Genomic DNA, 23,440 nt, shown 5'->3' on the forward strand with positions numbered 1-23,440 from the left:
CTAAAAGAACCTTGAGCCCTGCCCCTACCACGTCTAGACCTACCCCTAGACTGGGAATCATAAGCAGGATATGTCCACCCCTTAGCAGGCCAATTTCTGCTAAACTTGGAGGCTGCACCTGCAAAAATCTTTAACAGTCTGCATAGACTTAGCTTTGTCCTCCATTTTCTTTAAAACTGCTTCCACAGGCGGTCCAAACAACACATCAGACTGTAAAGGAGCATCCAAAATCCTTGTCTTAACATGCTCAGCTAAATTCTGATCCTTCAACCAGGCATGTCTGCGAAGAACAGAACTAGTAGCAGCCACCCTCGAGGAGGCCTGAACAGCATCAAAACCACACTGCAAAGAATGCTTACCCACTTGTTCAGACACATGAACCAAATCCAGCAATTCTTTACACTCAATACCTTCCGCCAAAGCATCCACCTTAGATTTCAATTGTGAAAGGAGATAATTTTGATATTTTAGCATGTGAAACTGACAATTCAACGCCCTCATGGCTAGAGTGGAAGAAGTATACACTTTCTTACCCCACCTATCCAAAGCCCTTGCCTCTTTATCAGAGGGTACAGGATTTTTAACCACAGAAGCTTAAACACCTTTAGGCCCTTGAGAAACAGTTTCTGGGTCCGCCCTAGGACTCTTAAACAAATACTTATGAGCTTCGGGCACCCTATAATACCTATCAGGCTTAACAGGAGCAGGAGGCAAGGAGTCAGGGTTCAGGGAAGCCTCTGCAAAAACATCCTCCACCACATTCAACACAGGAGGAATAGCTAAGGGCCTATGCTGGGGTAAAAACAAGAATTCCCTAAGCCTCTTCCTGGAATCAGAGTAATCCTGGCCTTCCCATGTAAAGTGCTCCCTCATGGAGTGTAGAGTCTCTGAAAATGAAAAATCCTCAGGAGGAGAAGCTGTAGGAGTGGAATCATCCACATCAGAATCAGAATAAGTAGGATACTCCTGTAAGTCTTCCACAGAAGACTCTGAAGCCTGTGAACACTGTTCAAAACTATCAAACTCCTGTTCCACTCTAGGCCTCTTATCAGGCGGGGGCATAGAACCTCTAATCATAGTAATCAAATCTTCTGCCATTTTAAGCATATGTTTCTTAGGCACAGAGCCCGAAATGCTAGGAGAAGCCCCCACAGAAGCTGAACTTGGCCTACCTCTAAAAGAAGCTTTGGCAACAGAAGGAGAGGCCCTAACTACCTTGGGAAGAGAGGGAAGAACAGTTACTTGAGAGGCCCCCTCAGCCTGGCCTACCTCCTGAGAGGGCACATCCTGTAACAACAAAGTATCTGCCTGAGACTCCATGGAAACTCCTGGCAAAACCTCTGGCTCCACTGAGCCTTCCAAAGAACCGACGTCCGGGACTGCCGGTTCATCAACCCTAGGCTTCACTGTTTTATCCTTGCGCTTCTTGGATGAAGCAGGCGTCGGAGTATCCGACGGCATATTATAATTGCAACGCTTCCCAAACACTAACCTAGCACAATCTAGCCTCCTCTTAATAGTGCGTTTGTTAAATCTAGCACAAGAGCGGCAACCAACAACGACGTGCACAGGCCCTAAACAAGGTATACACAATGTATGATAATCCCTATGCGGTATCTGTTTCCCACAAGAAATACAGTTATTCACTTTTTCTGACATCCGGTTAAATACTGAGGCAAGAAAAAACCAAAATGTTCCCCAACGGGGTACTTAGCCAACTCTGTTTCGGTCTGAAACTCCGGTTTCGGAAATATCTCAGAACGCCAACCTGCACTCGCAAAATTGCTTCTGCATCGGACCATGCGGCAAAAAAGACTGAGGATATGACGTCGGACATGCGCATTAGTACCCTGACGTACTGACGTCAGTCTAAGGCGCCATGACCGACGTCAGCCTTATACTCTGGTATTCGGGCCGACTGGACGCGGACTATACCCAATAGTCAGGACTGCAGCAATGGAAGACGAAGAACATCTGGCATCCTACTTGAAGTACTCCCTCATTTTTGACAGTTTCCCCAAAAGTAATATCTTCAGGAGGGGAGTCTCCTTCCAGGGAGTCTTTGTCTGGGGAACAGTACTGCAGGGGGGAAGCCAGCAGAGAAGTGTATGCGAGTGAGTCATCCGAGGAGGAGGAGGAGGAGGAGGACTCTTCCTCCTGTGTGTTAACCAAGGGGATGGAAGCAGCTGAAGCTGGCCTAGGGCTAAGGGTAGGCAGGGCTGGGGTATGAGAGGCAGTAGACCTGAGGTCAATGAAGGCCTGAACCAAGGACTGGGAAAAGGTTTGCCAGTCTGGCTGGTCCTCTGAAGTGGTAGATGTTTTGTTATGTTTTTTTTTTTTTTTTTCAGAGGAGTAGCCTTTGAAGTAATGTGGGAATCAGAAGGCCTGGAAACAGGTGTCAGGCCTGTGGCTGAGGAGCCCTGGTCTGAAACAGTAAGCGCCCGTCTGGTCAAGCCTGGTTCCCCCTCGACACACTGCAACATGTGAATCGAAGGACATCTGAAGCAACATGCTTTGTTTTCAATTTTTTCTTAGGAGCTTCCATATGAAGGAAGGTGGATGGGCCCGATGTCAGCCTGCACTCCACGATGTCCATATGCACATCCTCCAACACAGTGATTTGGGGGATGCCACTCAGCCCTAAAGAAACAAGCTGTGGTACCTACTTTTTGTCCGTATCAGATGCCCACCGAAGGGACGTCGACAGATTCCGGGACAGCCTCAGGAGGGAAGACTGAAAGAGGGAGCAGCAGAAAGATTAGGCTGAGGTTTCTTTTTTTTTTTTTTTTTTTATTGTGGCTCGTCTGAAAGGCCCAACATATTCTCCATCTCACGTGCTAACTGCTTAAGGCATTGATTCTCTAGATAAAGCTTAAGAGAATCTAAATGGCTCCTAAGGGTTTTGAGGACAAATGACTTACAGATACCGCAGGTGGTATGGTCGTGGTCTGGGCCTATGCAGAACAAACACAGATCATGGGAGTCCTTATGTGGAATCTGCCTTCCACATTGATACTTGCCCTTCATAGCTGATGTGAAATCAACAAAATACAAACAGTAGCCAAAATTTTAAGAAAAGAAACACCCCAAATGGGTACTTATCTAAATCAAGGTTCACGACTAATCTGACGAGAAAATGTCTGGTGCAGGCAATCAGCCAGGTGGCAGAAAAATTCTGGGGTTGGTGCGTGCTGACATCCGCTTTACGCCAGATGTCTCTTTATGACTGAAGTACGTTGGATGATGTGCAGCATCGCACATACCTTACAGGAGCATTAAGACTTTAGTATACTTGCAGGATGTACGAGTCAGCTGGATGCGAACTCTCCAGCTGATGAATACTGCAGCATATGAAAAGAAAGTCATCCTACATGACCAGATTTAACCCTTCTTGGGGGGGGGGTCAGAGTAATAGGCCAACTGATCACAGAGGGCTGATGGCTGGCAAGCAGAGTGTGTGTGTGTGTGTGTGTGTGTGTGTGTGTGTGTGTGTTGGGCAAACTAAAAGAAAGCGCACAATTTGGCAACAGCACTAGCAATGAATGTGCACCAAAACATAAGATAAGGAGGGGAATGAAAACTACAAATAGAAAAAATATATACCATTTAAAACATACTTTATTTATTAGCATGTTTACCAGGACGATCAACAAAAGTAACCTCTTTTCAGCACAGGCGTAGAGAACGAGCTCACAAAAGATATAGAACACACACAAACAGAATATCAGAGCTGATAATACAAAAGCTATAAGCACAACTGATTTCCGTTTAATCTGACTGGATTTTTAAGTACAACTACTATTTGGTCTCTTCTACTCATGCTGGCAATTAGTTCACAACCTGTAATCCTAACAGATATCCAATTTAGAAAGAAAATTAAAAAGCAACTAGGGTCGTTTCTTTGATGTGAGCTACAGCAGCAGTGACAGATCTGGAAAGAGGAAAGGAAAAGACCAGGCAAAAGCATAAAAGCATTATTGGTACATTGGGAGGAGCTTGTTGCCTAGAAAAGCTTCCCCTGCCTCGCTCCTGGACAGTTCCAAGTCCTGCCTGTTAATGGGAATACACTTAACCACTTCAGATCAAAAGTTGCATCCTTACTGTGTTAATGTAACACCAAAACCAACAACATATCAGAAAAATGACTTTTCAGTAATTTTAAAAGGTAGAACCAACAGTTCTAGCAAATGCAAACTTCTATTCACACAAGACGCTATCACATCCTTGGCTTTACTGATGTGAGTAAAGGTGCAGTACCAGGCACCAAGTGTCACTTCTTGAAACATTTTATATGAAAATCTAAATGCAAATTAAAAAAAAATGTTTACTTGGAAGTTGGTCAAAACAGGGCTAGAACACGTATTAGAAATCTAAAATATTTTCCCAACACCAAGCTTTTAACAGAGTTAGCCATGTTTAGGTTAACAAGCACAATGCTTAACAAAAGCAAAATTGTATTTAAGCGAATGACTGTGTAAGAAGGCAAAGTATTTCAGCACACAAGGGAGAATTGTACTCTGCTTAAAGATATACGGCATAAAAACATTATACCATTTACAGTTTGCATTAAGCTGCAGCAACTCTTTTGTCTTTGAAGCCCAGGATATAAACTAAGGAAATGTTTCATTTAAGTGCCTCTGTAAAACTTCCTGAAATGTCATATGTCAAGCCATTTGACAGACAGAACCAAAAATAGCTAATCCTTAAGGACTCGAGACAAAACCCTCTTTGAAAATATTAAGATCTAAAAGCATTAAAGACATGTACAGTGAAAATGGTTCTTTTTCTAATGACAGGTGCATTGCTGCATACTGAATATTAAGACAACTGCAAGTTCTAAACAAAAATCAGCAGACTGCTGCTACATGTAATGAGGTGAAATGAAAGTCCACCAACAAATTTTAATACTGAAATGTCTGTACTGTGGTCTAAAACATGCTAAAATGAGGCTGTTATGATCCATCACCCGTACTCACTAAAAATATTTGCCATTGTGACAAGGAGCTGTACTCACCATCAACAAGAGATGGAATGGACCTTTCATTGTCAGAGTTTGAGAAAAGAATCAGTTCCTTGTTAATGAAGTCATTATATGTCAAATACTTGGTTGCAGTTCCATACAGATATTGCTGCAAAGAGCAGAACAAAAATAAAAATTATCAGTGACAAATAGAAAAGGAAGACATTAAAACAAGCACTTACAATAAACAAAATCTTACCGTATTAGTATATCTGAGGATCTAACGTGGTCCTTGGCCAGGTTCAGCCTTTATATTAATCAGAATGCAGCAAAACCCAAAATTGTTTACTTGGAGATATTTTTCCTATCACCTGGAAACTCCTGTGATCAGAGTAGTACCCCATGGCTCTTCCTTACGTGCATCTTGCACTGATACCACAAAACCAATTTAGATAAGTGTCTGAATAGCTTTAAGCTAATCGAACCAGCAGGTCACACAGAGCCATAAACCAAGGGGACTTAAATGTGACATCTGCATGCACAATCCTCAGAACTTGAAGGCCAGCTGGCAGAGAATAAGGCCCAGCAGGAGGTGTGCCAGTTGTTTACAGGTGTGTGACTTGTTTACAGGTGTGTGACTTGGAGACGTACTGAAATGTATGTAGTAGAGGAAGGTATAAGACACGGGGAGACCTGTGGGCGGGAAGGAATACTGCAACATGGAAGAGAAGGACACAGTACAGTTGTGTACACTTACCATAAATGTAGATGTTTGAGGGTATTCACTGTTGCAGTCATCACATTTGGGTTATTTGCTTGCAGGTAGCCCTCAGTCAGCCTGATTATCAAAGTCTTGGGTCCTGCGTCGGTTGCCGTCTCATCTTCCATGACGTCAGGTAGTCAGGGGTATAATGCATGCAGCCAATGCCATTACATCAGTTTTTCTTGCCCCAGATGTCAGGTGCCCCCACAATGGGAAGCAATTATATACAAGGTTACACCGCCAACAAAAAAGCAAATACCCAAAAAGCTTAAAGCACAGTAAACAAGAATAGGTATAGTCAACAGAAGTCGGATGTAGGGAGGGTAACCAGGACTGCAACAGTGAATACACTTGAACATCTACATTTATATAAGTGTACACAACTGTACTATGTTCTTCGTGCTTCACTGTTGCAGTCATCACATTTGGGTAGATTCCCAAAGCTAAGGATGGGAGGAGGTGATTAAGACCAGCTATAAGGCCCTGCAAGACTGCAGTGGCAAAGCCAGCTCTGGATTTAGAAAAAAAATTGGCAAGTGGTAATGCTTGGTGAAGGTATGTATAGAACTCCAGGAAGCAGCGTCTAGGATGTCCCTATACGGACACCTCTGAGAAAGCCAGTAGAGGTAGATGCAGCCCTGGTTGAATGTGGTCTTATCCCGTGTGGGGTAGGTTTTCCATGGTGCTTATACCAAAAATTAATCCAATGGCCTATCTGTTTTGAAATGGCCTTGCCTTCTGCCCCTGCAGCAAATGCAACCAGCAGCTGTTCAGATTTCCTGAGAGGCTTAGTCCTGTCCAAGTAAAATCTAAGTTGTCTGTGCACGTCCAAGGAGTGCAGTATTCATTCCTCTTTGTTCTGTGGATTAGAAAAAAAGGCTGACAAATGAATGGACTGATTAAGGGCCATACTGGATACAACCTTGGGCATAAAGGAGGGATTGGTCCTGAGGGACACCCTCTTCGCATGAAAAATGATGAAAGGCTCTACTAACATGAGGGCCTGTAATTCAGACAGCCTTCTTGCTGAAGTGATGCGCTAGAAGGAAGGCTGTTTTCCAAGAAAGGAATTTCAACTCTGCATTTGCAGCTGGCTCAAAGGGAGGTAAATCAAGCTTTTCCAATACAAAGTTAAGGTCCCAGGCTGGAGTAGGGGCTCTCCTGGGTGGTCTTAAGTTTTTGGCCCCTCTAAGGAATTGCTTCAGCAATGGGTGAGAGAAAAGGGGTGGCTCTGTATTGTAATGTGCTGAAATAGCTGAAGCATGAATTTTGATGGAAGAAAAGGAAAGGCCATTGTGAAGCATCTCAGTTAAGTAATGAAGAATATGAGATAAATTGGGCACTGCTGTGCCCATCCCCCGAGTTTGGCTCCAGGAACAGAATATTTTCCATTTTTCAGCATAGGATTTTCTAATACTAGGCCTCCTTGCCTCCAGAATGACATCCATCACTTGCTTACTGAAGGAAAGTAATGGAGAGATCAGGTAATTAAGCCAGGCTGCAAGGTTCAGGGTTTGAAGCTGTGGGTGCAGAATACAGCCCTCCTGCTGGGAACAGCAGGGCAGAGGTCTGAGGCAGGTGCCATGGTGCCAGCAGTGACACACTGTGTAAGAGGGGGTATGAGTTTTGGCGTGGCCAGTCTGGTGCAATCAGTATTGTCCTTGGTTTGTCCTGTTTGATCTTTAGTAGCACTTTGGAGAAGAGAGGCAGAGGGGGAAAGGCATAAACTGATAGGTTTTTCCAGGTGAAGGACAGGACATCCACTTTCCAAGCTTGCTTGAGGGGAGTTCTTGTGCAGAATTTGTCCAACTGGTAGTTCTGAGGGGAGGCAAAGGGGTCTAACTCTGGGCTCCCCCATTTGTTTCTCAACATGTTGAATATCTTTGGTTCCAGTTTCCACTCGTGTGGGTCCATGAGATTTCTGCTTAGGTCGTCTGCCAGTGTACTTAGCTTTCCTGGCAGGAATTGAGCCTGTAGGTGCACTTGGTAGCTCAAGGCTGTGTTCCACAAAGCCATGGCTAGTCTGCAGAGAGGGGATAAGTGGGTTCCCTCCTGCTTGTTTATGTACCACATAACAGTGGTGTTGTCCATCTTTACCAATAATTGTCCTGGAAGAATGTGGTCCTTTGAAGGCTGTCAGAGCATTCTCTACAGCTAACATTTCTTTTTGATTGATATGCAGGTGCATTTGACTTGGGTTCCAATTGCCCTGAATGCACTGCCCTGCCAAGTAAGCCACCCATGCATAGTCTGATGCGTCTGCTGTTAGGGTTTGGGCGGCAGGGGGTAGAGTGAATGGCAGTCCCTTGTTTTAGTGGCAGACCCTGCCCACCAAACGAACTCTATCTTTAGACAAGGTATGGTAGGAATTATTGACTCTAGATCCTGAGAATGTTGACACCATAGGCTTTTTAGATACCATTGTAGTTTCCTCATATGAATTCTTGCATATGGAATTAGTAGAATGCAAGAGGCCACGAACCCCAGGGCTTGCAGTATTTTCCTTGCAGATAGCTCGGCTTTTGTGGCCAGTAGTTTGAAGTAAGCTGTCAAATGAACTTTTTTCTCTGGCAGGAGGTAGGCATTCTGGGAAGTTGTATTCAAGCTTGTTCCCACGAATACAATTTGTTGGCAGGTTACAAGATGTGATTTCTTTTTGTTTATGGTGTACCCCACAGAAGTTAGCAATTTCTTTAGAAATGCCAGATGATTTAATATTAAGTCCTGGCTTTCTGCCTGAATTAATGCAGATAATCTCTAATACAACAACATTGATAGGCAAACACAAGATCAAAGTATTATGTTGGGTAATGTAAGACCTGATTTGGAAGCCAACAGTTCTACTAATTATAGATCCTGCCTATCTACCCAATATAATGAACACATGTTGGAATTTAGAAATATTTTGAATATCAACTGGGAATTGATTTTGCAAGATTCTCAATGTAGTGAAATTCTAGGTCCAAAACCTTTAGTTGTCTTTAAAAGAACACCATCTCTTAAGACACTATTGGAACGCCCTTTTCAGCAATATAAAACCAATAAAGGCATGTTCAAATGTGGACATTGCAACTATTGCAAGCATATTCAAACTGGGTCCACATTTTATATTAAAGGAAAAAATATTATATTAATGACAAATATAATTGTCAAACAGATGGGGTAGTTTACGTGGCAGTTTGTCAATCATGCCACGCCTTCTATTTTGGCAAAACCGAACGCCCACTTAGGCAGCATATTTATGAACATTTATACGCTATTTCCAAAAATAATGTCACCAATGCTTTAGCGAAGCATATTTCTGACAACAGAAACCATAATTTTTTATTTTTGGTGGTTCAGAAAATTAAAAAAGATCCAAGAGGTGGCCCCTGGAATTTGTTGCTTGAAGAACAAGAATTGTTATGGCAACTCAAAACAAATGCATATGTCTTTCCAGGTCTCAATGAGACCTGTTCTGTTAAATGTCTCTTGAAACTCAGAGCTCTCTGGAGATAATTTATTCATTTATTTAGCTGTTCTAAACGTTGTGTAAAACATAAACTACAAGTCAAAAAATATTTGGAAGTGTCTGCATATGTATTTATTAGAATTATATTAATTAATGGAATAATACATGATAATTCCATATAGGAGTAGGTGTTGGATTTAGTACTTTTTTTCTTATTTTTTCCTTTATTCTGTCTTTCATTATAGTTTATTTTAAACTTGGTTTTATGAATTTTTAAATATGAAAGCAAGGAAATTCTAATTGTTGTAAGAATAATTGTTTAATTACTTATTTAAAGCATATATAATGAATGTCACATGTTTGTAATTTTGTCTGAAGAAGTGTGGAGATTATCTGCATGAAAGCGCTCACAGTACAAAGTAAAGTATTTTTGTAAAACTCTCGTTTGGTCTGCAGTTGGTACCTATTTTTTTATCAAGTTTGTTTTTTAAGTTTTGTGGTTTATTTCTGCCTGAATTAGACAATCGTTCAGGTATGGGTATATGTGAATAATTTATTTGCCTGCAAAATGCAATGACTGCAGCTAGGCACTTTGTGAATACCCTGGGTGCAGTAGATAAGCCAAAGGGCAGTGCAGAGAACTGATAGTGCAAGTAGCCTGCTCTGAAGCGTAGGTATCTTCTGCAAGATTCCCTGTCCAGGTAGGCTTCCTTTAAATCCAGTTTTGCCAACCAGGCATATTTGCCTAGCATAGGAAGCAGCTGATGAAGAGTTAGCATCTTGAATTTTGGGATTACCAAAAATGTGTTTAGGATAGACAGGTCCAGGATAGGACGCCTGGAACTGTCTTTTCTGGGTACCAGGAAAAGTCTTGAGTAGAAACTTTGCCCCCATTCTTCTTCTGGGACAGGTTGAATAGCCCTGATGCTTAAAAGAGAGAGAACTTGCTTTTGAGCCTCTGCCCACTGATTTGGGGGTAGGTCTGGCCAACCATTAGGGGCCGGTAAGGAGTGGAAGTGGAATCTGTATCCTTGGGAAACTATATTTAAAACCCATTTGTCCTGGGTAATGAGTTCCCAATTTTTTGCATGCAGGGCACTCTTTCCCCCTAAAGGAACAGTCAGTTGAGCAGGGCTTGGAAGATTTAAAGTTAAGTCATTGAGACAGTTTACCACAGAGGGAGTCTTACTACTCCCTGCTTTGGAAGTGGGAGCCCCCCACTGCTTAGGCCTCTGAGTACCTTGGGACTGAAGTCTGGGGGTTCTGGGTTTGGACTGAGAAGGCCTGGAAGAGGCAGGAAAAGACCACTTCTTAGAGGGCCAATGCTTACTAAATCTGGGAGGCTGTACTTGCAGGAAATAACAGTTTGCATAGATTTAGCTTTTTACTCCGTCTTTTTAAATACTACTACTGCTTTGTTGCCAAACAGGTGGTCTTTGTTTAAGGGAGCATCCAGTAATTTAGCTTTAACATGATATGGCAAAGACTGCTCCTTAAGCCAAACATGCCTTCTAACTACAGACTCAGTGACAGCAGTCCTGCAAGATGCCTCTAATGAATCAAAACCACATTGCAAAGTATGTTTTCCAACTTGTTGAGCAAAATGCATTAAACCCTGTAATTCTTTATTTTCGGCACAGTCAGGAATCAACATAATTTTCTGTTTAAGCAATCCAATAATATGCTGTTGCTACTTTAACATATGAAACTGACAGTTTAAGGCCCTAATGGCCAAAGTTACAGAAGTGTATACCGTCTTACTCCATCTATCCAGCGCCCTGGAATCTCTATCAAAGGGGGTAGGGTTTTGGCAGTAGTAGCCTTAATGCCCTTGGGTCACTGTGAAATGGTCTCAGGATCCACAGTAGGATTTTTAAAGAGGAACTTGTGAGAGTCAGGTACTCTATAATACCTATCAGGTTTTCTGGGAGCAGGAGGTAAAATGTCAGGGGTCAAGAGAGATTCCGAGAAGGCATCATCTACAATGTCCAGTACAGGAGGGATAGCTACAGGCCTGTGTTGAGGCAGGAGTAAGAATTCCCTAAGCCTCTTTTTAGAGTCAGAATAATCCTGGCTTTCTCAGCAAAAATGCTCCCTAAGAGTATGCAAGGTTTCACCAAAAGAGAAATCCTCTGGCGGGGAAGCAGAGGGAATGGAGACCTCTGCATAAGAATCCTCATAGGTATATACAAGGGCAAATCCGGGTCATCAGAGAAAACAGAAATGTCAGCATCCTGATCAGAAGAATCAGAAGGAAAATCAGTCCTAGGTCTCTTAGAGGGAGAAGGGTGGCTTCCCCTGATTAGAGTAATAAGGTCTTCAGCCATTCTTATTTGTTTTTTAGGCATAGGGGCCTGACCATGCGGTCTGGGCATCAGTTTTCTGGGCATGGACCGAGTTTTAGGCCTTGAAGTAGAAGATGGCGTCAGTTTAATATGCAAGTCAGTAGGCCTGAATACACCCGGAGAAGCCGGTGCCTGCATAGCGGCTCCAGACCCATCCAAGTTAGAGACATCTGCAGGTTCTACAGTTGAAGAAGCATCACGCGGCATACCTGACTCCGAATGCGTCTCAGTAGAGGCCTGCGAATTTGAAGTAGCGGCAGGGGCTGTGAAAGTGCTCGAGTATCGGCAAACTGGTGACTAGCTTAGGAGAAATGTCGTCGTCATCTTCTGCTTTGGACCTATGTGGTCCGTCTCTGTCTTTATATTTGCGATTTTTCGGAATGTTGGTAGTCGGGTGGCATACCGAAGCCATTTCTAGATAATTGAACATAGTACCAAAGTATTTAGATGTGAAAATGAACCAACAACGAATGGTATGAGATTTGAATAAGGCACAAAACCGACAGCGAGGTACGTCGTGGTATGGGCCTAAGCAAGGAATGTAGTACAAATGAAAATCTTTGAGATACTTGCTTTCCACAAGAAATACAATTGTTAACTTTTACTGACATTGGTTTAGAGCAAGAAAAAGGATCCCCAAAGGGGTACTTAGCTTAATTGAAGACTTCAGATCTGAAACTTGAAAATGAAAATTTTAAGAGTCTACATGACCGGCACTTGCGAACTGCTTCTGCTTCGGGCACCGCACAGCAAGAAAGACTGATGTAATGGCGTAGGCTGCATGCTTTATACCCCTGACTACCGGACGTCATGGAAGATGATACGGCAACCGACGCAGGACCCAAGACTTTGATAATCAGGCCGACTGAGGGCTACCTGCAAGCAGATAACCCAAATGTGATGACTGCAACAATGAAACATGAACATCTATGGCTATGGCAAGATTTTACAAAACTATTCAATGTCCTTCTACTCCTTGCTGCAGCATTCTAGGTGTGGGAGCGTACCACAGCTTAACAGGATGCAGAGGGTTCTACAAGACCCTGTAGGCATGCCCTGGTGAATCCTGTCCTAGCTCTGGAAACATGGTCCAATTCGTAATGATTGGTGAATGTGTGGATATTGGCCCAGGTGGCTGCTTCCAAAATGGATGCTGTGTCTAGGCCTTTCATGAAGGCCCTTGAGGTGGCCACAGCTCTAATAGAATGGGCCTTGATTCCCATTGGGGGTTCTTTTCTGTGGTGAGAGTAGCAGAAGAAAATAGCTTTCCAGATCCAGCATGCAATGGTTTGCTTGGAGACTGCCTTGCCCAGGGATCTGGGGTGGAAGGAGACAAAGAGCTGGTTAGTCTTTCTGATGGCCTTGGTCTTGTCCAGGTAGAATCTCTTAAGTTGTCTGTGCACATCTAGGGAGTGCTGTATCCTCTCCCCTTCATTAGTGGGTGATGGAAAAAAGGTGGGCAGATGAATGGCTTGGTGAAGAGAGATCATTGGCCACTTTAGGCATAAAGGAGGGGTTGTTTCGCAAGGACCCCCTGTCTTTGTGGAAGACGGTATAGGGGAGATAAGCCATTACAGCCTGCAGTTCTATTCTGGCTGAAGTGATAGCCAACAGAAGGACCATCTTGCATGTACACATCTGTATGGAGGAAGGCCCGGCAGGTTAATAGGGATGTTGGGTTAATTTCTCTTTAAGATGTAGTTAAGATCCCAAGACAGAGGGATAAGTTTCCTAGGTTGTCTCATGTGCAGGACGCCTTTAAGGAAGAGCTTTACGTCAAGCCTGGCCAGCAAAGGGGGGTTCCAGGGGCAGAAAGCCTGATATGGCTGAGAGATGTACTTGTACAGAAGAATAAGAAAGGTCACTTTTTATCAACTGACACAAGTAATTTAGCACCAGGGGGACCTCAGCAGAGCTGGGGTCCCTTCCCTTTTGCAAACACCATTTTGCAAATCTTTCCCATTTAGCCAGGTAAGATTTTCTGGTGGTAGGTTTCCTTGCCTCCCTTAGGACTGAAAGCACATCCTCTGAGTAGTTGTGTCTGAAAGGAATCAAAAGTTTATCACCCACAGAGTCAGAGACAACATCTGTACCTGTGGGTGTAGGAGAGCTCCTTTGTCTTGTGACAGTAGGGCCATCTTGCAGGGTAACGAAGTGATTGCCCTTGGCTAGTTTGCGAAGTAGGGGGAATCAGTGCTGCCTTGGCCAATAGGGAGTCACTAGCATGATATTTGGTTTGTCCATCTGAATTTTCAGGACGTCTTTCTGAATCAGTGGGAATGGGGGAAGGCATAAAGGAATTTCCCCTCCCCAAGAGATGCTGAAAGTGTACCAATCTCCATGCTAGAGGGGAGTGGGTTTTTGAGCAGAAGTTCTGAAGTTGCCTGTTCTGGGGGGAGGCAAACAGGTCTATTTGTGGAGCACCCCACCGGTAGACTATGTCTAGGATGACCTCCATGTTCAGAATCCATTCGTGTTGAGGCAAGGAGGTCCTGCTCAGGAGATCTGCTTTGTGGTTGTACTGTGAGGGGATGTAGACCGCCTGCAGGACTAAGTTGAGCTGGGAGGCTAAGTCACATATCAGCAGGGATAGACTGCACAGCTGAAAGGCCTTTGTTCCCCCCTGCTTGTTGAGGTACCACATCACCGTGGTGTTGTCGGTGACAATCTGGAGAACCCCTGGAACCAGAAGGGGGCTGAAGGTCTGTAAAGCTAAGAAACCTTCTCTCATTTCCCTGATACCGATGTGTTTGGCCTGAAGAGAGGGGTGCCAATTTTCCATAAACTGTAAGAGGCCAGAGTTGCTAACCAACCGGCATTTGTATGCATAACTTGGGTTGGGGTTTGGGGCTGTAGTGGGAGCCCTGGGTTCAATTTCACTTGCTGAATCCACCAGTTGATTTCTGTTTTCTGACAGGGAAGGTGGGGAATGTCCTGCTCTAGGGTATGTAGGTGCTGGGACCAGGTTTTCTTCAGGAACCACTGCAGCCTGCGCATGTGCATTCTTGCCAGATGTAGCATGGGGATGGTTGCTGCCATCAAACCCAGGAGATGAAGAAAATGCCTTGTCGTCACCTTTTGGGATAGTAGAGCTTCCAGGAAGTGGGAAGTTAAAGACAGAACCTTGTCCTCAGGAAGAAAGACCTTCATTGTGTCTGTTCCGATTCTGCAGCCGAGGAAAATCTTGCCCTGTGCTTGGTATTAGAGAGGATTTGGGGAGGTTGACGGTGAATCCTAGGTTCTACAGACGGGACATGGTGAAATTGAGATCTTTAAATAGAGCATCTCTGGACTCTACCAGAAAAGGGATGTCATCCAGATAAAGGTAAATTTGTATCCCTCGAGTTCTGCAGAAAGTAATGGCTAGGCACTTTGTAAAGACCCTGGCGGCCGTGGATAAACCACAGGGCATGGCAGTAAATAGGAAATGAGAGGAAGGGCCAGAGAAACTAAGGAATTGTCTGTGGGAACTCCTGATGGGTACGTGCAGTTAGGCTTCCTTTAGGTGTAGGGTGACCATGAAGGCCTTGGCTGGAATGAGGGGCAGCAAGGTGGAGGAGAGAGAGCATTTTGAAGGAGGGTACCGGAAGATGTAGGTTTAGAAAAGATGCATCTAAGATGGGTCTCCAGAGGCCATCTTTTTTGGGGACCAGGAAGAGATGGGAGTAAAACCCTTTTCCTTCTTGTCCTGGAGAAACAGGCTCTATGGTGCCTACTTGTAGAAGATCTGCCAGAACTTGTGGCATGAGATGGGCCTGGTTTTAGGAGAGGGAAGGAATGCCTCTTCTGGGTGGCTTCTCTTTCCAGGATAGAAAGTACCCTTTTTGGATAACGTTTAAGATTCACTGGTCTGAAGTGATGAACTGCCAAAGGAAGGGATAGTGGGAAAGGTGGGCTGAGAGGGGGAGGTGGACAAGGCAGTTACGCATTACTGGGGCCTCCCTCTATCCTGAAAGGGCTGTCTGGGTTGTTGTGGTGGAGCAGAGGATCTGAAGTTAGTAGGTCGTCTGGCCCCTCTCCTGGACCTGGAAGAGGAGGGCTGTGGAATACGTCTTACAAAGGTGGCTTTAGCAGGGTAGTTCTTATAAAACTTGGCTATGGGCGACACAAGCAGGTGCTTAATGTTCTGGAGTTCTTTGCTTTTTTCTTGTAGATTTTTAAAAAGGTCAGCGGATTGTTTTCCAAACAGCACATTGTGGTCCAGAGGGGCATCCAGGATTTTAGATTGAAGTCATTGGAGAGGTTCTGGAGTCTTAGCCACTAGTACCTCCTGAGGGCTGAAGCAGATGCTGCAGACCTAACGGATGCTTCTGCAGCATAGTAGCTGCATCTTATGGAGCGCCTGGCTACCTGTTGGGCCAAGGAAAGCTTGGATGAGATGTCCGTGTTGCTGGGACTGTCAGGCAAAGAAGCCAGCAAGGAGGAGGCATGAGAGACCAAGTCTAATGCATACTTGGTCATGTGGGTCAGATAATTTATGGCTCTAAAAGCCAAAGTAGAAGAAGTGTACACCTTCTTCCCCATCCTATCCATGTACTTACTGTCTTGTCAGTGGGTAGTAGGGAGGCAGAGGGCAGCAGTCTAGATTGCTTATCTGGCATGGTGGCAATAACAGCTGGGTCCACCAAGGGTGACTTATCTAAATTTGTGGTCCTCTGGTACTTTATAGAAGTGGTCAGGATGCTTAGTGGCCGGAGGCTGAGAGCCATGGGCCTTAGAGGCCGCACTGAAGGCATCCAAGTAAGCAGGCAGAACAGGGGGAACTGCTGAAGGGGAGGGTGATTCCACTTGCAGCAGTTCAAAGTACCTTTTTTCGGTGTCAGTCATTTTTGAAGTGTCCCATTTAAAGTAATAATTCATCTTGGTGATGGTCTCACCAAATGTAACGTCATCAGGGGGACAGTTGCCCTCCACAGATTCCTCATCCGGAGAGTAATATTCCTGGGGGGAGGAAATCTGGGAAACATGAGAAATGGACTCATCTGATGGAGAAAGAAGTCATGTTCTTCTTCCCTGAGCTGAGGAGTTATGGATGGGAGGGAAGAAGCAGAGACAGGCCTAGGGCTCAGAAGAGGCAGGGTGGAAGTGGCTGAGGCTGAAGGTCTAAGAGCCATGAAGGTCTGCATGGGAAAGGAAGTGAAGGCCTGCCCATCCTTTGTGACTTCTGAAGAAGGAGGTGGTAATGTTTAGTTTTCTGCTTCTTTTTGGCTGGAGAGCAAGTAGGGAGTGGCCTGGTGTCAGGTATGGAGATTAGCACATCCGAAGACTGGATCCCTGCCGGAGATACCACAGAATCTGATTCCCCTTGACCTCGATGGGCGTAGATTTCTGAGTGAACTCAGAGGACATGCCGGTTTTCGGCTGTGAAACGGCTTCCTTGAGGGATGCCGCTGCAGTTTACAGATCGTCCAAGCGCACCTCACCCCCTAGACTGGTAGGTGGCAGTATGTCAGGAAGCAGAGTGGCAGGCAAAGAAGGCCAAGGAACATTGGCCTTCTTGCGAGAAGGTTCAAGTGCGGCCTCCAATGCAGAATCCATCCTAAGGGCTAACCATTTGAGGGGCTTTGGTTCTCAAGGTAGAAATTTAATGCGGCTAGACGGCTGAGCAAGGTCTTAAGCACAAACGACTGACAAATAGCACAGGAGGAGTGATAGTGTTCCAGGCCTAGGCAAAAAAAACAGACCTGTCATGGGCGTCCTTATGGGGCATCTGGCACCAGCATTGGCACTTTTCCTTTTTGCCTGACATCAGCTAAAGGCTACAACAACCAAAGGCTAGATAAATCTTTTTCTTCTTTCGGCTTTTTCCGGTTAGGGGTCACCACAGCGGATCATCTGTCCGCTCATGATTGGCAGTGGAGTTTTATGGTGTCGAGTTGCCAGCCCGGCACCCAACCTTCCACAGAAGGCACACACCCATACCTAGGGCCATTTTATAATGTCCAATCCACCTACAGCATGTCTTTGGGATGTGGGAGGAAACTGGAGCAACCGGAGCACCTGGAGGGAACCCACGCAACCACAGGGAGGACATGCAGACTCCACACAGAAGGCATCACAGCAGAGAATGGAACCGGAGAACCTCTTGCTGTGAAGCAGCAACGCTAACCGTTGCACCACCATGGCCGCCCCAAGTGCTAGCTAAAACGATCATCGAAAATTTGAAACCCACTGAGCTACTTATCTTTAAAATGCAACGTCTGTGAAGAAGAGATCGTACGATGCGAATGTCACCTGCAGCTGAAAAGTTCTGAGGATTGTGTGTGCAGATTCACATAGACTACAGCAGCCAAGCTGAAGCTTTTGTATGGAAGCCGAAGTACAAGTTGCCTGAGGGTAGGAAATCCCACACCTAGAATACTGCAGCATAGGAATAGAAGGACATCTGCTGTTTTGATTAGCTTAAAGCTATTCGGACAACTGTCTAAATTTACTTCAAGATATAGAAATATGTCTCTTCTGCTGTGCATAATGACACTGCAAACTAATACATAACTGCTATCCAGCCTTCCGGCCAAGCAGGTCACCACCATCTCTACCAGTCAAAAGGAATCTTCCCACCAATCCAGACATAAATGCATACAATAGCAATAAATACAGAAATATCAACCTAGAGGGAACTCGAAGGCTGGAGGAAGCCAACAGCCATATTAAAAGTGATAGAGAGGGGGATATACTTTATGTAAAATGAGTGCCCTTCTTGACACTTCAACTGATATCCTAAGAACTTTCCTGACATGTACAGCACTGGGGATCCCCCATGGGTCAGTGAATGGCTTGAATCCCACACCGCAAATAAACCACTGAGGTAAATAAACAAGCCAGTTCATCATATAAAGCAGAGCCAAGAAAGCACAGTTGTGTACACTTGTCATAAATGTAGATGTTCGAATGTATTCACTGTTGCAGTATTCACATTTGGGTTCTCTGCCTACAGGTTGCCCTCAGCCGGCCTGAATACTAGAGTCTTGGATTCCTGCGTCAGATGCGGTCTCTTCTTCCATGATGTCAGGACATCAGAGGTACAAAACATGCACCCGACACCATTACATCAGTTTTTCTTGCCCCAGATGTCAGGTGCCCCCACAAAGGGGAGCAATTATATGTTATGGTACCCCTCCATCAAAAAGCAAATACACCAGAAAGGTTAAATACACCAAACAAGAAGGAAAGGTAGAGCCAAGAGAAGTCAGGGGGCTGGAGGGAGGGTAACCAGAACTGCAAAAAGTGAATACACTCCAACATCTACATTTACGTTAAGTGTACACAACTGTACTATGTTCTTCGTGTTTCACTGTTGCAGTCATCACATTTGGGTTGATTCCCAAAGCTAAGGAAGGGAGGAAGAAGTTAGAGAGAGCATTAGGCAAAACCAACTCTGGATTTAGAAAAATAGGCATGTGGTAATGCTTGGTGAAGGTATATATGGAGCTCCAGGTAGCAGCTGCTAAGATGTCCCTGGTAGGGCGTCCTCTGAGAAAGGCTGTAGAGGTAGATGCAGCCCTGGTGGAATGTGATCTTATCCCCTGTGAGGTAGGTTTTCCATGGTGCTTATAACAGAAATGAATGTAATGGGCTAACCATTTAAAAATGGTTTGCTTTGAAATGGCCTTCCCATCTGCCCCTGCAGCAAAGCCAACTAGCAGCTGTTCAGATTTTTCTGAGAAGCTTAGTCCTGTCCAAGTAAAATCTAAGTTGTGTATCCATTCCCCTTTGTTCTGTGGATTAGAAAAGAAGGCTGGCAAATGAATGGACTGATCAAGAGCCACACTGGATACCACCTTGGGCATAAAAGAGGGATTGGTCCTGAGGGACACCCTGTCCGCATGAAAGATGATGAAAGGCTCCACTGCCATAAGGGCCTGTAATTCAGATACCCTTCTTGCTGAAGTAATTGCTAAAAGGAAGGCTGTTTTCCAAGAAAGGAATTTTAAATCTGCACTAGCAGCTGGCTCAAAAAGAGGAAGAGTGGGTTTTTCCAATACAAAGTTAAGGTCCCAGGCTGGAATTGGGGCTCTCCTGGGTGGTCTTAAGTTTTTGGCCCCTCTGAGGAGCTGCTTGAGCAGTGGATGAGAGGGGTGGTTCTGTGTTGTAATGAGCTGAAATGGATGAGGCGTGAATTTTGATGGAGGAAAAAGAAAGTCCCTTGTGAAGCATCTCAGTTAAGTATTGAAGAATTTGAGGTAAATTGGGTGCTGCTGTGCCCATCCCTTGAGTTTGGTTCCAGGGACAAAATCTTTTCCATTTTTCAGCATAAGATTTTCTAGTACTAGGCCTCCTTGCCTCCAAAATGACATCCAACACTTGTTTACTGAGGGATGGTAATGGAGAGATTAGGTGATTAGCCAGGCTGCCAGGCTCAGGGATTAAAGCTGAGGGTGCAGAATCTGGCTCTCCTGCTGTGACAGCAGTGTAGGGGTCTGAGGCAGGTGCCATGGAGCCAGCAGTGATAAACTGCACAAGAGGGGGGTACCAGTGTTGGCATGGCCAGTCTGGTGCAATCAGTATCGTCCTTGGTATGCCCTGTTTGATCTTCAGTAGTACTTTGGAGAGGAGAGGCAGAGGAGGAAAGGCATAAACTGATAGATTTTTCCAGCTGAAGGACAGAGCATCGACTTTCAAAGCTTGTGTGTGCGGAGTCCTTGTGCAGAATTTGCCCAACTGGTAGTTCTGGGGGGAGTCAAAAGTACAGTTTTGTACCTACCATAAATGTAGATGTCCGATAGGTATGCATCTGCAGTCCTTACATATGGGTTGTCCTGCCTCAGGCAGCCCTTCGGTCGGCCGGATTCCAAAGTCTGGGTCCAGCGTCGGCAAATGTCGCCCTTTTCCCCGACGTCAGAGCGCCTGGGGTATAAAAGCGTCAGCAGACGCCATCTTCCTCAGTTTTTCTTGCCCCAGATGCCAGGTGCCCTCTAATGAAGGCTAAATATGGAGAGATGCAAAAATTCCAAACATGCACAGTAATATAAAACAAATACACCATAACAGATAACCCCAGCTAGCTAGAAAGAGGGATAAATACCCAAAGAATACCACAGAGGGGTAGGAGGGAGGGAAATCCTGACTGCAGATGCATACCTATCGGACATCTACATTTATGGTAGGTACAAAACTGTACTATGTCCTTCAAGGATGCATCTGCAGTCCTTACATATGGGTAGAATACCATAGCCAAACTGGGGGTGGTAGGACCTAAGAAAAGGATGGTGTAGCTAAAATGCCCTGCAGGACTGCAGTAGCAAAGCCTGCTCTGGATCTGGAATATAAAGGTAAGTTGTAATGCTCGGAAAATGTATGCACGGAGCTCCATGTAGCAGCTTCTAAGATGTCCTTTGTAGCCACCCCTCTTAAGAAGGCTGTGGAGGTGGCTGTGGCTCTGGTGGAATGAGGTCTAATGTTAGCTGGCACAGTTTTGCCATGAAAAGAGTAACAGAATCGAATGCAATTCCCTATCCATTTTGAAATTGTCTGTTTGGAAATTGCTTTTCCTTGTACACCAGCAGCATATGCTACAAAGAGCTGGTCAGTTTTCCTGCAAGTCTTAGTTCTGTCCAAGTAGTATCGCAACTGTCTGTGAATGTCAAGGGTATGCAGAAATTTCTCTCCTTTATTTTGTGGATTTGGAAAGAAGGTAGGCAGGTGAATAGCTTGGTTCAGTGAGACCCTGGATACCACATTTGGCATGAATGAAGGATTGGTTCTCAATGAGACTCTATCCTGATGAAAAATAAGAAATTGTTGTACTGCCATGAGGGCCTGTAACTCAAATACTCTTCTTGCTGAGGTTATGGCCAGAAGGAAGGCAGTCTTCCAAGACAGGAACTGTAATTCTGCAGATGCTGCTGGTTCAAAGGGAGGTAGAGTTAATTTTTCCAACATGAAGTTAAGGTCCCATGTAGGCACTGGTGGTTTCATCCCTCTTAGAAACTGCTTTAGCAGCGGATGAGAAAATACAGGTGGATCAGTGTTGTACTCTGCTGAAATTGCTGAAGCATGAATTTTTATGGAAGAGTAAGAAAGGCCATTATGGAGCATTTCTGCCAAGTATTCCAGGATATGTGGAATGCTCATTACTGTCGGATCTTGGCCCTTTGTGGAGTCCCCAAGTGCGAAATCTTTTCCATTTTGCTGAATATGCCTTACTGTGGAAGGCCGCTGAGCTTCCTTGATGATATCCTTTACCCTTTTGGATAGTTTATCCAGGCGAGGAGTCAAGGTATTTTCCAGGCTGTCAGCTGCAAGGTTTTTAGGCTGGAGTGCAGAGTTTTGTAATTGTGCTGTGTCAGAAGAAGTAGCCACTGTGGTAGAGGCCACGGTTTCGTGCTTGACAAGCTCCTTAACAGTGGGTACCAGTGTTGTCTTGGCCAGTCCGGAGCAATCAGAATCACTTTTGGTTGTTCTGCCCTGATCTTCAGTAAGACCTTGGTCATTAACGGAAGAGGTGGAAATGCATATACTGTTAGAGTTTTCCAGCTGAAAGAGAGAGCGTCCACTTTCCATGCTTGTGGGTGGTATATCCTTGTGCAGAATTTCTTCAGTTGATGGTTGTGGTGGGAGGCAAAAAGATCTATGTCCGGCCTTCCCCATGATTGTGTTATTTGAAGAAAGGTGTCTGGGTGCAACATCCATTCGTGTGGATCCATGATGTTTCTGCTTAGGCTGTCCGCCAGTACATTGTCTTTTCCTGGTACAAACTGGGATTGCAGCTCTATATTGAGTTTTAGGGAAAGTTCCCAAAGATTCATTGCCAGCCTGCAAAGAGGGTAAGAATGGGTACCTCCTTGCTTGTTTATGTACCACATAACTGTGGTATTGTCTGTCTTTATTAGCAGGTGACCTTGATGTAGGAAGTGCTTGAAGGCCTCGATTGAATGTATCACTGCCAGCATTTCCTTTTGGTTTATGTGCAGGCGAAATTCTGTTTGTGTCCATTGTCCTTGAATGCATCTGTCCTCCATGTGCGCTCCCCCATCCATGGTCTGAGGCGTCCGTTGTAATGGTTTGGCTGATATTTGGTTTGCTGAAAGGCAGACCCATGTTTGACTGGCTTGCTTGAGCCCACCACAGAAATTCCTTTTGAAGGCATGGAATGAGGGGGATCAAAGCTTATAGGCTGTGGCTGTGTTGAGACCATAGACTCCTTAGGCACCATTGTAGTTTCTTCATATGCAGCCTTGCTTGTGGAATCAGAAGAATGCAAGATGCCATGAAACCCAGGGCCTGCAGGATTTTCCTTGCAGTAAGTTGGGTTTGTTTTGTCAGGTTTCTGAAATAATCCGGTAGTTCTTGTTTTTCTTCTGTGAGAAAAGCCATTTGGGTGGTTGTATCTAGTTTTGCACCCAGAAAAATTATTCTTTGGGATGGGACAAGTCTTGATTTCTGAATGTTGACTGTGTATCCCAAAGCCTGAAGTAGGTGAATGGCATAATTCAAGTGTTTTACCAATGTTTGTTGGCTGTCCGCTTGTATAAGGCAGTCGTCCAGGTAAGGCAGTCGTCCAGGTAAGGGTATATTTGAATACCCTGAAGTCTGCAATGTGCAATTACTGATGCCAGGCATTTCGTGAATACTCTGGGTGCAGTAGATAAGCCAAAGGGCAATGCTGAGAATTGATAATGCTCTGAACCTGCAAGAAATCTGAGGTGTCTTCTGCAACTTTGTCTGATAGGGACATGCAGGTATGCCTCCTTGAGGTCTAGAGTTACCAGCCAGGACCCCTTGCCCAGCATGGGAAGGAGTTGCTGTAAGGTCAGCATTTTGAATTTTGGCACAATGAGGTAAGTATTTAGTGCAGACAAGTCCAGAATAGGCCTCCATTGCTTTTCTTTTCTTGGGACAAGAAATAGTCTGGAATAAAATCCTTGGCCTTATTCTATGAGAGGAACCTTTTCTATTGCTTTCATTTGCAGTAGTTTGGA

At 44.8% G+C, this 23,440-nt stretch overlaps 1 protein-coding gene across 1 annotated transcript in view; it reads right to left on the reverse strand.

The window, feature by feature from the left end:
- TOP2B (DNA topoisomerase II beta) overlaps nucleotides 1–23,440 on the reverse strand; it is a gene marked incomplete in the record, with an annotated part of 2,991,925 nt that overhangs the window by 1,560,250 nt on the left and 1,408,235 nt on the right. Inside the window, 1 exon segment of the mRNA XM_044066877.1 lies at nucleotides 5,015–5,129. Coding sequence (XP_043922812.1) covers nucleotides 5,015–5,129 — 115 coding nt within the window.

The sequence above is a fragment of the Protopterus annectens genome, chromosome 3.part1, assembly GCF_019279795.1.
Source record: "Protopterus annectens isolate FY-2018-M chromosome 3.part1, PAN1.0, whole genome shotgun sequence".
Classification (NCBI taxonomy): domain Eukaryota; kingdom Metazoa; phylum Chordata; order Ceratodontiformes; family Protopteridae; genus Protopterus; species Protopterus annectens.